At 47.6% G+C, this 14602-nt stretch overlaps 1 protein-coding gene across 4 annotated transcripts in view; it reads left to right on the top strand.

Annotated features, from left to right (window-relative positions):
- The window catches only part of tango6 (transport and golgi organization 6 homolog (Drosophila)), a 133017-nt gene that overhangs the window by 97594 nt on the left and 20821 nt on the right, over positions 1-14602 (top strand). For all 4 annotated transcript variants that reach the window (XM_078210457.1, XM_078210455.1, XM_078210456.1 and 1 more), the window contains one exon: positions 9594-9707. In XM_078210457.1, coding sequence (XP_078066583.1) covers positions 9594-9694 — 101 coding nt within the window. In that variant the 3' untranslated portion in view covers positions 9695-9707. The remainder of the gene's footprint in view (positions 1-9593; positions 9708-14602) is intronic.

Here is a 14602-nt window from a genome sequence, read left to right as displayed (position 1 = left end):
CAGTTCGCAAATAGGGCATATAAAGACACAAACTCAATTTACAAAATAATGATTGGAATGCGAGTCTTTACAGGTAATCAAGTCTTAAAGGTACAGACAATGTGAGTGGAGAGAGGGTTAAGCACAGGTTAAAGAGATGTGTATTGTCTCCAGACAGGATAGTTAGTGAGATTTTGCAAGCCGAGGCAAGTCATGGAGGTTACAGATAGTGTGACATGAACCCAAGATCCCGGTTGAGGCCCGGGATATCCCGACACCCCCACTTCTTGCCTTCAAACAACCGCACAACCTCAATCAGACCATTGTCCGCAGCAAACTACCCAGCCTTCAGGAGAACAGTGACCACGACACCACACAACCCTGCCACAGCAACCTCTGCAAGACGTGCCGGATCATCGACACAGATGCCACCATCTCACGTGAGAACACCATCCACCAGGTACACGGTACATACACTTGCAACTCGGCCAACGTTGTCTACCTGATACGCTGCAGGAAAGGATGTCCCGAGGCATGGTACATTGGGGAAACCATGCAGACGCTACGACAACGGATGAATGAACACCACTCGACAATCACCAGGCAAGAGTGTTCTATTCCTGTTGGGGAACACTTCAGCGGTCACGGGCATTCAGCCTCTGATCTTCGGGTAAGCGTTCTCCAAGGCGGCCTTCACGACACACGATAGCGCAGAGTCGCTGAGCAGAGACTGATAGCCAAGTTCCGCACACATGAGGACGGCCTCAACCGGGATTTTGGGTTCATGTCACACTATCTGTAACCCCCACAACTTGCCTGGGCTTGCAAAATCTCACTAACTGTCCTGGCTGGAGACAATACACGTCTCTTTAACCTGTCCACTCTCCACTCACATTGTCTGTTCCTTTAAGACTTGATTACCTGTAAAGACTCGCATTCCAACCATTATTTTGTAAATTGAGTTTGTGTCTTTATATGCCCTGTTTGTGAACTGAAATCCCACTCATCTGACGAAGGAGCAGCGAGCGCTCCGAAAGCTAGTGGCTTGTGCTACCAAATAAACCTGTTGGACTTTAACCTGGTGTTGTGAGACTTCTTACTGTGTTTACCCCAGTCCAACGCCGGCATCTCCACATCGTAATGAAATTGGCCATTGCATTTCCTACATTGCAATAATGACAGGACTTCATTGGCTGCAAGGATGTCCTGAGTTTGTAGAGATTGCCTCAGTGAAAAATAGTGGGAATGGGACGGTAATGTTAAAAAGACAAGGCTAAATGATTTGTGCTTTTCTTCAGTGTTCACCAAGGAGAGGGGCCATGTTTTTGAGGATGAAGGTGAGATATAGGCTGGAGGAGGTAGATGTTCTGAGGGAAGATGTATTAGCAATTTTGAAAAACCTGAGGCTCGGTAAGTCCCCTGGGCCAGATGGGATATATCCTAGGATTCTTTGGGAGGCAAGGGATGAGATTGCAGAGCCTTTGGCTTTGATCTTTGGGTCCTCACTGTCCACGGGGATAGTGCCAGAGGACTGGAGAGTGGCGAATGTTGTTCCTCTGTTCAAGAAAGGAAATAGGAATGACCCTGGCAATTATAGGCCAGTTAGTCTTTCTTCGGTGTTCGGTAAGTTGATGGAAAAGGTCCTGAGGGATGGGATTTATGACCATTTGGAAAGATGCAGCTTAATCCGGGATAGTCAACATGGATTCATAAAGGGGAAGTCTTGCCTCACAAATTTGATTGAATTATTTGATGAGGTAACTAAGTGTGTTGATGAAGGTAGAGCAGTTGATGTCGTATACATGGATTTTAGTAAGGCGTTTGATAAGGTTCCCCATGGTCGGCTCATGAAGAAAGTAAGGAGGTGTGGGATAGAGGGAAATTTGGCCGATTGGATAAGTAACTGGCTGTCTCATACACGTGATGTGGAGATGCCGGTGTTGGACTGGGGAAACACAGTAAGGAGTCTAACAGCACCAGGTTAAAGTCCAACAGGTTTATTTGGTAGCAAACGCCACTAGCTTTCGGAGCGCTGCTCCTTCGTCAGGTGAGTGGGAGATCTGCTCATAAACAGCAAACAGCGCATATAAAGAAACAAACTCAATTTACAGAATAATGAATAATGATTGGAATGCGAGTCTTTACAGCTAATCTAGTCTTCAAGGTACAGACAATGTGAGTGGAAAGAGGGTTAGGCGCAGGTTAAAGAGATGTGTATTATCTCCTTCTTTGGACACACGCATCTCCATTAAGGACGGTCACCTCAGCACCTCACTGTACCGCAAGCCCACGGATAACCTCACGATGCTCCACTTCTCCAGCTTCCACACTAAACACGTTAAAGAACCCATCCCCTACGGACAAGCCCTCCGTATACACAGGATCTGCTCGGATGAGGAGGATCGCAACAGACACCTCCCTCAGGGCGGCACGGTAGCACAGTGGTTAGCACTGCTGCTTCACAGCTCCAGGGTCCCGGGTTCGATTCCCGGCTCGGGTCGCTGTCTGTGTGGAGTTTGCACATTCTCCTCGTGTCTGCGTGGACAGTACAAAGATGTGCGGGTTAGGTTGATTGGCCAGGTTAAAAATTGCCCCTTAGAGTCCTGAGATGCGTAGGTTAGAGGGATTAGCAGGTAAATATGTGGGGGTAGGGCCTGGGTGGGATTGTGGTCGGTGCAGACTCGATGGGCCGAATGGCCTCCTTCTGAACTGTAGGGTTTCTATGATTCTATGATAAGAACAGGATATGACGCTCGACTCATCGATCGACAGTTCCGACACCCCACAGCGAAAACCCGCACCGACCTCCTCAGAAGACAAACACGGGACACGGTGGACAGAGTACTCTTCATCGTCCAGTACTTCCCGGAGCGGAGAAGCTACGACATCTCCTCCAGAGCCTTCAACATGTCATTGATGAAGATGAACATCTCGCCAAGGCCATCCCCACACCCCCACTTCTTGCCTTCAAACAACCACGCAACCTCAAACAGACCATTGTCCGCAGCAAACTACCCAGCCTTCAGGAGAACAGTGACCACGACACCACACAACCTTGCCACAGCAACCTCTGCAAGACGTGCCGGATCATCAACACGGATGCCATCATCTCACGTGAGAACACCATCCACCAGGTACCCGGCACATACACTTGCAACTCGGCCAACGTTGTCTACCTGATGCGCTGCAGGAAAGGATGTCCCGAGGCATGGTACATTGGGGAAACCATGCAGACTCTACAACAATGGATGAATGAACACCCCTCGACAATCACCAGGCAAGAGTGTTCTCTTTCTGTTGGGGAACACTTCAGCGCTCACGGGCATTCGGTCTCTGATCTTCGGGTAAGCGTTCTCCAAGGTGGCCTTCACGACACACGATAGCGCAGAGTCGCTGAGAAGAGACTGATAGTCAAGTTCCGCACACATGAGGACGGCCTCAACCGGGATCTTGGGTTCATGTCACACTATCTGTAACCCCCACAACTTGCCTGGGCTTGCAAAATCTCTGTCTGGGGACAATACACATCTCTTAACCTGCGCCTAACCCTCTCTCCACTCACATTGTCTGTACCTTTAAGACAAGATTAGCTGTAAAGACTCGCTTTCCAATCATTATTCATTATTCTGTAAATTGAGTTTGTGTCTTTATATGCGCTGTTTGCTGTTTATGAGCAGATCTCCCACTCACCTGACGAAGGAGCAGTGCTCCGAAAGCTAGTGGCATTTGCTCCCAATTAAACCTGTTGGACTTTAACCTGGTGTTGTTCGACTCTTTACTATCTCATAGAAGACAGAGGGTGGTGGTGGATGGAAAATTTTCAGACTGGAGACCAGTTACCAGTGGTGTACCACAGGGATCAGTGGTGGGTCCTCTGCTATTTGTGAATTTTATCAATGACTTGGAGGAGGGGGCTGAAGGGTGGGTCAGTAAATTTGCTGATGACACCAAGATTGGTGGAGTAGTGGATGAGGTGGAGGGCTGTTGTAGGCTGCAAAGAGACATAGATAGGATGCAGAGCTGTGCCGAAAAATGGCAGATGGAGTTTAACCCTGATAAATGTGAGGTGATTCATTTTGGTCGGACAAATTTAAATGCGGATTACAGGGTCAACGGCAGGGTTCTGAAGAATGTGGAGAAACAGAGAGATCTTGGAGTTCATATCCACAGATCTCTGAAGGTTGCCACTCAAGTGGATAGAGCCGTGAAGAAGGCTTATAGTGTGTTAGCGTTTATTAACAGGGGTTTTGAGTTTAAGAGCCGTGGGGTTATGCTGCAACTGTACAGGACCTTGGTGAGACCACATTTGGAATATTGTGTGCAATTCTGGTCACCTCACTATAAGAAGGATGTGGAAGCATTGAAAAGAGTGCAAAGGAGATTTACCAGGATGCTGCCTGGTTTGGAGGGTAGGTCTTATGAGGAAAGGTTGAGGGAGCTAGGGCTTTTCTCTTTAGAGCGGAGGAGGATGAGAGGCGACTTAATAGAGGTTTATAAGATGATGAGGGGGATAGATAGAGTGGACGTTCAGAGACTATTTCCTCGGGTGGATGCAGCTGTTACTAGGGGGCATAACTATGAGGTTTACGGTGGGAGATATAGGAGGGATGTCCAAGGTAGGTTCTTTACTCAGAGAGTGGTTGTGGTGTGGAATGGACTGCCTGCTGTCATAGTGGAGTCAGACACTTTAGGAACATTTAAGCGGTTATTGGATAAGCACATGGAGCACACCAGGATGATAGGGAGTGGGATAGCTTGATCTTGGTTTCAGACAAAACTCGGCACAACTTCGAGGGCCGAAGGGCCTGTACTATGCTCTACCGTTCTATGTGCCTTAATGCGGGGAATATTCACAGTAAAGTGGATAAATTAGTCGCATAAATAGATGTAGACAGGTATGATGTAGTCGGAATTATGGTGACGTAGCTGCAGAGTGACCAGGGATGGAAACTGAACATCCAGGGGTATTCAGTATATAGGACAGACAGACAGACACTGTGGTTCCCAGTGAGCATGTCTGCAGTAAGTGTTGGTTGCTTGAGGAACTCTGGCTCAGGGTTGATGAGCTGGATTCTGAGCTTTGGACACTGCGACACATCAGGGAGGGGGAGAGTTATCTGGACGCTGTGTTTCAGGAGGCAGTCACACCCCTTAGACTAACTAGCTTGAATTCAGCCAGTGGTCAGGGACAAGAGGGTGTGGCTGCGAGTGAGGCAGGTAGCGGGATTCAGGAGGTAGAGTTCCAGGAGCCTCAGTCCCTGAACCTGTCCAACGGGTTTGAGATTCTTGCTCCCTGTGTGGATGGGAACGGGGAATGCAGGGAGGATGAGCAAACTGACCACAGCACCGTGGTACAGGGAGCTGTTCAAGTGGGGGGAGAAAAAAGAAATGTAGTTGTAATTGGGGACAGTATAGTTAGGGGCATTGACACTGTTCTCTGTGACCAGGATCGAGAATCCCGAAGGTTGTGTTGCCTGCCTGGTGCTCGGGTTCAGGATTATCTCATCTGGGCTGCAGAGGAACTTGGAGTGGGAGGGTAAAAATCCAGTTGTTGTGGTCCACATAGGTACCAACGACATAGGTAGAACAGGAAGAGAGCTTCTGCTAAGGGAATATGAAAAGCTAGGAGATAAATTAAAAAGCAGAACCAAAAAGGTAATAATCTCTGGATTACTACCTGAGCCACGAGCGAATTGGCACAGGGTCAATAAGATTAAGGAGGTAAATGCGTGGCTCAAAGATTGGTGCGGGAGGAATGGGTTTGAATTCATGGGACATTGACACCAGTATTGGGGAAGAGGGGACCTGTTCTGATGGGATGGTATCATCTGAATCGTGCTGGGACCAGAGTCCTGGCGAATCGTATAACCAGGGCTGTAGATAGGGCTTTAAACTAAATAGTGGGGAGGAGGGTTCAGTTGTATGGAGAATTAGAAAATCAAAGGTAAAGGAGAGGGTAGGAGTGCAGGTTAATGATGAGGACTTCCAACTAGTTAAAGGAGCCGAGGGCTCAGGAAAGGTTAATAAAGTTTCCAGACCACGTAATAGAACAGAGAGTATAGAAGGTGGCAGGAATCTAACCTCAGGCAGAGTAAAAAAGGTGACGAGCATGAGAAGGGAGGTTGTCAACACAGTGCAAGGAGATGGTCTGGGGAAGAATAACCAGTCTGTGACAGGAAGGGACAGAGCATGCAATCAAAGGAATGCAGTAACAAATCGGGTCCAGGTATTCATAGATTCATAGAACCCTACAGTGCAGAAAGAGGCCATTCGGCCCATCGAGTCTGCACCGACCACAATCCCACCCAGACCCTACCCCCATAACCCTACATATTTTACCCGCTAATCCCTCTAACCTACTCATCTCAGGACACTAAGGGGCAATTTTAGCATGGCCAATCAACCTAACCCGCACATCTTTGGACTGGGAGGAAACCGGAGCACCCGGAGGAAACCCATGCAGACACGAGGAGAATGTGCAAACTCCACACAGACAGTGACCTGAGCTGGGAATCGAACCCAGGTCCCTGGAGCTGTGAAGCAGCAGTGCTAACCACTGTGCTACTGTGCCGCCCACGGTAGAAATTCAACCAGTTAAGAAAGACTAACATAAAGACACTTTACCTGAATGCACGTAGCATTCGAAACAAAGTGGATGAGTTGAGGTGCCAGCTGATTGGAAAACAGCTAATGTCACGCCACTGTTTAAAAAAGGAGGTAGACAAAAGGCAGGTAACTACAGGCCGGTTAGCTTAACTTCTGTAGTTGGGAAAATGCTAGAATCTATCATTAAGGAAGAAATAGCAGGACACCTGGAAATGAATGGTTCAGTCAAGCAGACGCAGCATGGATTCATGAAGGAAAAGTCATGTTTGACTAATTTACTGGAATTTTTTGAGGATGTAACGAGTGCGGTTGACAGAGGGGAACCGGTGGATGTGGTGTATTTAGATTTCCAGAAGGCATTCGATAAGGTGCCTCACAAAAGGTTGCTGCATAAGATAAAGGTACACGGAGTTGGGGGTAAAGTGTTAGCGTGGATTGAGGATTGGCTATCTAACAGAAAGCAGAGAGTCGGAATAAATGGGTGCTTTTCCAGTTGGCAATCAGTGACTAGCGGTGTGCCGCAGGGATCGGTGCTGGGGCCTCAACTATTTACCATATACATAGACGATCTGGAGGAGGGGAGCGAGTGTAGGGTAACAACGTTTGCGGATGACACAAAGATGAGTGGGAAAGCAAATTGCGTGGAATACACAGAGAGTCTGCAGAGAGATTTGGATAGGCTAAGTGAGTGGGCAAGGATCTGGCAGATGGAGTATAAAGTTGGTAAGTGTGAGGTTATCCACTTTGGAAGGAATAATAGTAAAATGGACTATTATTTAAATGGTGAAAAATTACAACATGCTACTGTGCAGAGACCTGGGGGTCCTTGTGCATGAATCACAAAAACTCAGTTTGCAGGTGCAGCAGATGATCAAGAAGGCAAATGGAATAGAACATAGAACAGTACAGCACAGAACATGTTCCTAAAGTGTCTGACTCCACTATCACTGCAGGCAGTCCATTCCACACCCCAACCACTCTCTGCGTAAAGAACCTACCTCTGATATCCTTCCTGTATCTCTCACCACGAACCCTATAGTTATGCCCCCTTGTAATAGCTCCGCCCTGAATGTTGGCCTTTATCGCGAGAGGGATAGAGTATAAAAGCAGGGAGGTCTTGCTGCAACTGTACAGGGTACTGGTGAGGCCGCACTTAGAGTACTGTGTACAATTTTGGTCCCCTCATTTAAGAAAGGATATGTTAGCTTTGGAGGGGGTACAGAGAAGGTTCACCGGGTTGATTCCGGAGATGAGGGGGTTAGCTTATGAGGAGAGATTGAGTAGACTGGGCCTGTACTCATTGGAGTTTAGAAGGTTGAGGGGAGATCTTGTAGAGACATATAAGATAATATAAGATAATAGACAGGGTAGAAGCAGCAAGGTTATTTCCACTTACAATGGAAACAAGAACTAGGGGGCATAGCCTCAAAATACGGGGGAGTCAATTTAGAACAGAGTTGAGGAGGAACTTCTTCTCCCAGAGGGTAGTGAATCTTTGGAATTCTCTGCCCATTGAAGCAGTAGAGGCTACCTCGTTAAATGTGTTTAAGTCACAGATAGATAGATTTTTAACCATTAAGGGAATTAAGGGTTATGGGGAGCGGGCGGGTAACTGGAACTGAACCCACTATCAGATCAGCCATGATCTTATTGAATGGCGGAGCAGGCTTGAGGGGCCAGATGGCCTCCTACTGCTCCTATTTCTTATGTTCTTATGTAAAAAGGTAAAGGTGGTGGAGTTGCATTGCTCGTTAAAGAAGAAATTAACACCATACTGAGGAAGTATATTAGCTCCAACAATGTGGAATCTATATGGGTAGAGCTAAGAAACACCAAGGGGCAAAAATGTTAGTAGGTGGTGCATATAGACTGCCAAATTATAGTGGTGATGTTGGTAATGACATCAAACAGGAAGTTAGAGACGCACGCGATAAAGGAACATCTGTAGTTATGGGTGATTTTAATCTGCATATAGATTGGGCAAATCAAATTTGTCACAATACTGTAGAAGAGGAATTCCTGGAGTGTATACGGGATGGTTTCTGGACCAATGCATTGTGGAACCAACTGGAGAGCAGGCCATCCTAGACTGGGTACTGTGTAATAAAAAAGGGATATTTGGCAATCTAGCTGTACGAGACCCCTTGGGGATGAGCGACCATAACATAGAATTCTTCATCAAGATGGAGATTGACGTAGTTGATTCTGAGACTAGGATCCTGAATCTTAATAAAGGAAACTGAAGATGAGGCGTGAGTTGGCTATGATGGATTGGGAAACGTTACTTAAAGGGATGACGGTGGCAAGGGCAAACATTCAAGGAGAGCATGAACTGCAGCAACTGTTTATTCCTGTAATAAAAGCAAAATATGGCAGATGCTGGAATCGGAAACAAAAACAGAAAATGCTGGAAAATCTCAGCAGGTCTGACAGCATCTGTGGAGAGAGAATAGAGCCAACGTCTCAAGTCAGCTCTGACAAAGGGTCATCTAGACTCGAAACGTTGGCTCTATTCTCTCCCCACAGATACTGTCAGACCTGCTGAGATTTTCCAGCATTTTCTGATATTGTTTATTTCTGTCTGGTGCAACGAAAGAACGGGAAAGGTGGCCAAACCATGGCTTACACGGAAAATTAGAGATGGTATTCGATCCAAGGAAGAGGCAGAACAATTGGTCAGATAAAACAACAGAACTGAGGATTGGGAGCAGTTTCGAATTCAGCAAAGGAGGACCAAGGGATTGATTAGGAAGGGGAAGTGGAGACGATCAGTGATTTCAAAAGGAAATTGGATGGGCAATTGAATGCAATAAACCTGCAGAGCTACAGAGATTGAGCGGAGGAGTGGGACTGCATTCAAGGAACTGCCTCAAGAAGGTGAGATTTCAATATCATAATCAGCCGGGTTAGATGTTACATTCAGCTGCATAAGTTCCTGTAGACCCACTGACACCAGGTCTGTGTCGCCTGAACGATGTCACTCTGTTGTCTCACTGATTTCCTTCCAGGTGACTGCATGTCTTGCTGCCATTGTAAAGACAGAACGGGAAGCAGAAGTGCGCCGGGCTGCTGTTCATGTCATCACCCTCTTACTTCGGGGACTTGGTGAAAAAGCGCTTCAGGTAAGGGAAACATTTATTTATCTTTTGTTGCAACAGAAAGAGGAGGTGATGAGCAGCTGTGTGGTATTAACCTCTCCAAAGGGAGCCACTGTACCATTGGGTTTGAGGCAGCATAGGTAGCATGAGGAACTTGAGCACATGATCCAGACTGACACTCCAGTGCAATACTGAGAGAGCATTGCACTGTCTGTGTTGTCATCTTTCAGATGAGACATTATTCCTGAGTTCTGTATAGTGATGGAAGGGGTCATCAACAACGCTATCAAGCAGCACCTGCTCAGCAATAACCTGCTCAGTGACACCCAGTTTGGGTTTCGCCAGGGTCACTCAGCTCCTGACCTCATTACAGTCTTGGTTCAAACATGGACGAAAGAGCTGAATTCCAGAGGTGAGGTGAGAGTGACATCAAGGCCGCATTTGACACCATCCAGGACAAAGCAGCCCACTTGATTGGCACCACATCTACAAACATTCAATCCCTCCACCATTGACACTCAGTTGCAACGGTGTGTACTATCTACAAGATGCACTGCAGCAATTCACCAAAGATCTTTAGACAACAACTTCCAAACCCACAATCACTTCCATCTGGAAGGACAAGGGCAGCAGATACATGGGACATCACCACCTGCAAGTTCCCCTCCAAACCACTCACCATCCTGGAGCCCGAGCAAAACTGGAATCAATGGGTATCAGGGGGCAAACGCTCCACTGGTTGGAGTCATACCTGGTACATAGGAAGATGGTTGTGGTTGTGGAGGGTCAGTCATCTCAGCTCCAGGACATCTCTGCTAGAGTCCCTCAGGGTAGTGTCCTAGGCCGAACCATCTTCAGCTGCTTCGTCAATGACCTTCCCTCCATCATAAACCAGTGAGTCTAACCTCAGTGGTTGGCAAGTTGATGGAGAAGATCCTGAGAGGCAGGATTTATGAACATTTGGAGAGATATAAGATGATTAAGAATAATCAGCATGGTTTTGTCAAAGGCAGATCATTGAATCAGGCAGAGCCTGATTGAATTTTTTGAGGATGTGACTAAACACATTGATGAAGGAAGAGCAGTAGATGTAGTATATATGGACTTCAGCAAGGCATTTGATAAGGTGCCCCATGCAAGGCTTATTGAGAAAGTGAGGGGGCATGGGATCCAAGGGGACATTGCTTTGTGGATCCAGAACTGGCTTGCCCACAGAAGGCAAAGAGTGGTTATAGATGGGTCATATTCTGAATGGAGGTCGGTCACCAGTGGAGTGCCCCAGGGATCTGTTCTGGGACCCTTGCTCTTTGTGATTTTTATAAATGACCTGGAGAGGAAGTCGAGGGATGGGTTGGTAAGTTTGCTGATGACACAAAGGTTGGAGGTGTTGTGGATAGTGTGGAGGGATGTCAGAAGTTGCAGCGAGACATTGATAGGATGCAAGACTGGGCGGAGAAGTGGTAGATGGAGTTCAACTCAGATAAGTGTGAGGTGGTTCATTTTGGCAGGTCAAATAGGATGGCGGAATATAATATTAATGGTAGGACTCTTGGCAGAGTGGAAGATCAGAAGGATCTTGGGGTCCGAGTTCATAGGACGCTCAAAGCAGCTGTGCAGGTTGAGGCTGTGGTTAAGAAGGCGTGTGGTGTACTGGCCTTCATCAATCAAGGAATTGAGTTTAGGAGTCATGAGATAATGTTGCAGCTATATAAGACCCTGGCCAGACCACACTTGGAGTACTGTGCTCAGTTCTGGTCGCCTCATTACAGGAAGGATGTGGAAGCCATAGAAAGGGTGCAGAGGAGATTTACAAGGATGTTGCCTGGGTTGAGGAGCATGCCTTATGAGGATAGGTTGAGTGAGCTCGGCCTTTTCTCCTTGGAGAGACGAAGGATGAGGGGTGACCTGATAGAGGTGTATAAGATGTTGAGAGGTATTGATCGAGTGGACAGTCAGAGGCTTTTTCCTCGGGCTGAAATGGTTGCCACAAGAGGACACAGGTTTAAGGTGTTGGGGAGTAGGTACAGAGGAGATGTCAGGGGTAAGTTTTTCACTCAGAGGGTGGTGGGTGCGTGGAATGGGCTGCCAGCAACGGTGGTGGAGGCGGATTCGATAGGGTCTTTTAAGAGACTTTTAGATAAGTACATGGAACTTGGTAAGATGGAGGGTTATAGGTAAGCCTAGTAATCGCTAAGGTAGGGACATGTTCGGCACAACTTTGTGGGCTGAAGGGCCTGTATTGTATTGTAGTTTTTCTATGTTTCTATAAGGTCAGAAGTGGGGATGTTCGCCGATGATTGCACAATGTTCAGCACCATTCACGACTCCTCAGATACTGAGGCAGTCCATGTTCAAATGCAACAAGATCTGGACAATATCCAGGCTTGGGCTGACAAGTGGCAAATAACATTTGCGCCACACAAATGCCAGACAATGACCATCACCAATAAGAGACACTCTAACTACCGCCTCTTGACATTCAATGGTGTAACCATCACTGAATCCTCCACTGTCAACATCCTTGGGGTTACCATTGACCAGAAACTCAACTGGACTCACCACATAAACACAGTGGCTACAAGAGCAGGTCAGATGCTAGGAATACTGCGGCGAGTAACTCACCACCTGAGTCCCCAAAGCCTATCCATTTACAAGGCACAAGTCAGGAGTGTGATGGCATACTCCCCATTGTCCTGAATGGGTGCAGCTCCAACAGCACTCAAGAAGTTTGATGGGATTCTCGGATGGTGGTCTGTCTCCCTGGTGCCGGGATCCGTGATGTCTCTGATCGCGTCCCAGATATCCTGAGGTGGGAGGGAGAGGAGCCAGAGGTCGTGGTACATATTGGTACCGCTGACATAGGTAGGAAGAGGGAAGGGGTCATGAAAAGAGAATATAGGGAGTTAGGTAGACAGTTGGGAAGGAGGAATGCAAAGGTAGTAATCTCAGGATTGCTGCCTATGCCACGGGAAAGTGAAAGTAGGAATGGAGTGAGGTGGAGGATGAATGCGTGGCTGAGGGATTGGAGCGGGAGGCAGGGATTCAGGTTCCTGGATCATTGGGACCTCTTTAGGGGCAGGTGTGACCTGTACAAAAAGATGGGTGGCACTTGAATCCCAGGGGGACCAATATCCTGGCAGGAAGGTTGGCTAGGGCTACTGGGGAGACTTTAAACTAGAAAGGTTGGGGGGAGGGAATCGTGATGAGGTGACTGAGAGTGAGGAGGTTAGCTCGCAAATAGAGAAGGATTGTACACAGTGTAAGAGGGAGAGTAGACGGGTGATGGAGAAGGGGAGAGCTCAGACCAAAGGTTTGAGATGTGTCTATTTTAACGCCAGGAGTGTAGTGAATAAAGTGGATGAGCTTAGAGTGTGGATCGATGCTTGGAAGTGTGATGTGGTGGCCATTACGGAGACTTGGGGACAGGGACAGGACTGGATACTTCAGGTGCCGGGTTTCAGATGTTTCAGAAAGGACAGAGAGGGAGGCAAAAGAGGGGGGGGGGGAGTGGCACTGCTGATCAGGGATAGTGTCACAGCTGTAGAGAAGGTGGAAGCCGTGGAGGGATTGTCTACGGAGTCTCTGTGGGTGGAAGTTCGGAGCGGGAAGGGGTCGATAACTTTGCTGGGTGTTTTCTACAGGCCGCCCAATAGTAACAGGGATGTTGAGGAACAGATAGGGAAACAGATCCTGGAGAGATGTAGTAATAACAGGGTTGTTGTGATGGGAGACTTTAATTTCCCAAACATCGATTCGAATATCCCTAGGGTAAGGGGTTTGGATGGGGAGGAGTTTGTGAGGTGTGTTCAGGAGGGTTTCCTGACACAGCGTGTGGATAAACCTACAAGAGGAGAGGCTGTACTCGATCTAGTACTGGCTAATGAGCCTGGACAGGTGTCGGATCTCTCAGTGGGGGAGCATCTTGGGGATAGTGATCATAACTCTATCTCCTTTACAAACAAAGAACAATACAGCACAGGAACAGGCCCTTCGGCCCTCCAAGCCTGCGCTGCTCATGTGCCCACTAGACCATTCTTTTGTATCCCTCTATTCCCAGTCTGTTCATGTGGTTATCTAGATAAGTCTTAAACGATCCCAGCGTGTCCGCCTCAATCACCTTGCTTGGCAGTGCATTCCAGGCCCCCACCAACCTCTGTGTAAAATACGTCCCCCTGACATCTGTGTTGAACCTTGCCCCCCTCACCTTGAACCCGTGACCCCTTGTGTTCGTCACCTCCGACCTGGGAAAAAGCTTCCCACTGTTCACTCTATCTATGCCCTTCATAATTTTATACACCTCTATTAGATCGCCCCTCATCCTCCGTCTTTCCAGGGAGAACAACCCCAGTTTACCCAATCTCTCCTCATAGCTAAGACCCTCCATACCAGGCAACATCCTGGTAAGCCTTCTCTGTACTCTCTCCAAAGCCTCCATGTCCTTCTGGTAGTGTGGCGACCAGAACTGGACGCAGGATTCCAAATGTGGCCTAACCATCGTTCTATACAGCTGCAACATCATATGCCAACTTTTATATTCTATGCCCCGTCCAATAAAGGCAAGCATGCCATATGCCTTCTTCACCACCCTCTCCACCTGTGCTGCCACCTTTAAGGATCTGTGGACTTGTACACCCAGGTTCCTCTGTGTGTCTATACGCCTGATGGTTCTGCCATTTATTGTATAGCTCCCCCTCACATTAGATCTACCGAAATGCATCACTTCGCATTTATCTGGATTAAATTCCATCTGCCATTTCTCTGCCCAATGTTCCAGCCTATCTATATCCTGCTGTATTCTCTGACAATTTGCATCACTATCCGCAACTCCAGCAATCTTCGTGTCGTCCGCAAACTTACTGATCACACCAGCTACAGCTTCCTCCAAATCATTTATATATATCACAAACAGCAGAGGTCCC

Source organism: Mustelus asterias, chromosome 4 (assembly GCF_964213995.1).
Source record: "Mustelus asterias chromosome 4, sMusAst1.hap1.1, whole genome shotgun sequence".
Taxonomy (NCBI): domain Eukaryota; kingdom Metazoa; phylum Chordata; class Chondrichthyes; order Carcharhiniformes; family Triakidae; genus Mustelus; species Mustelus asterias.
This window is presented reverse-complemented; position numbering and strand designations above follow the sequence as displayed.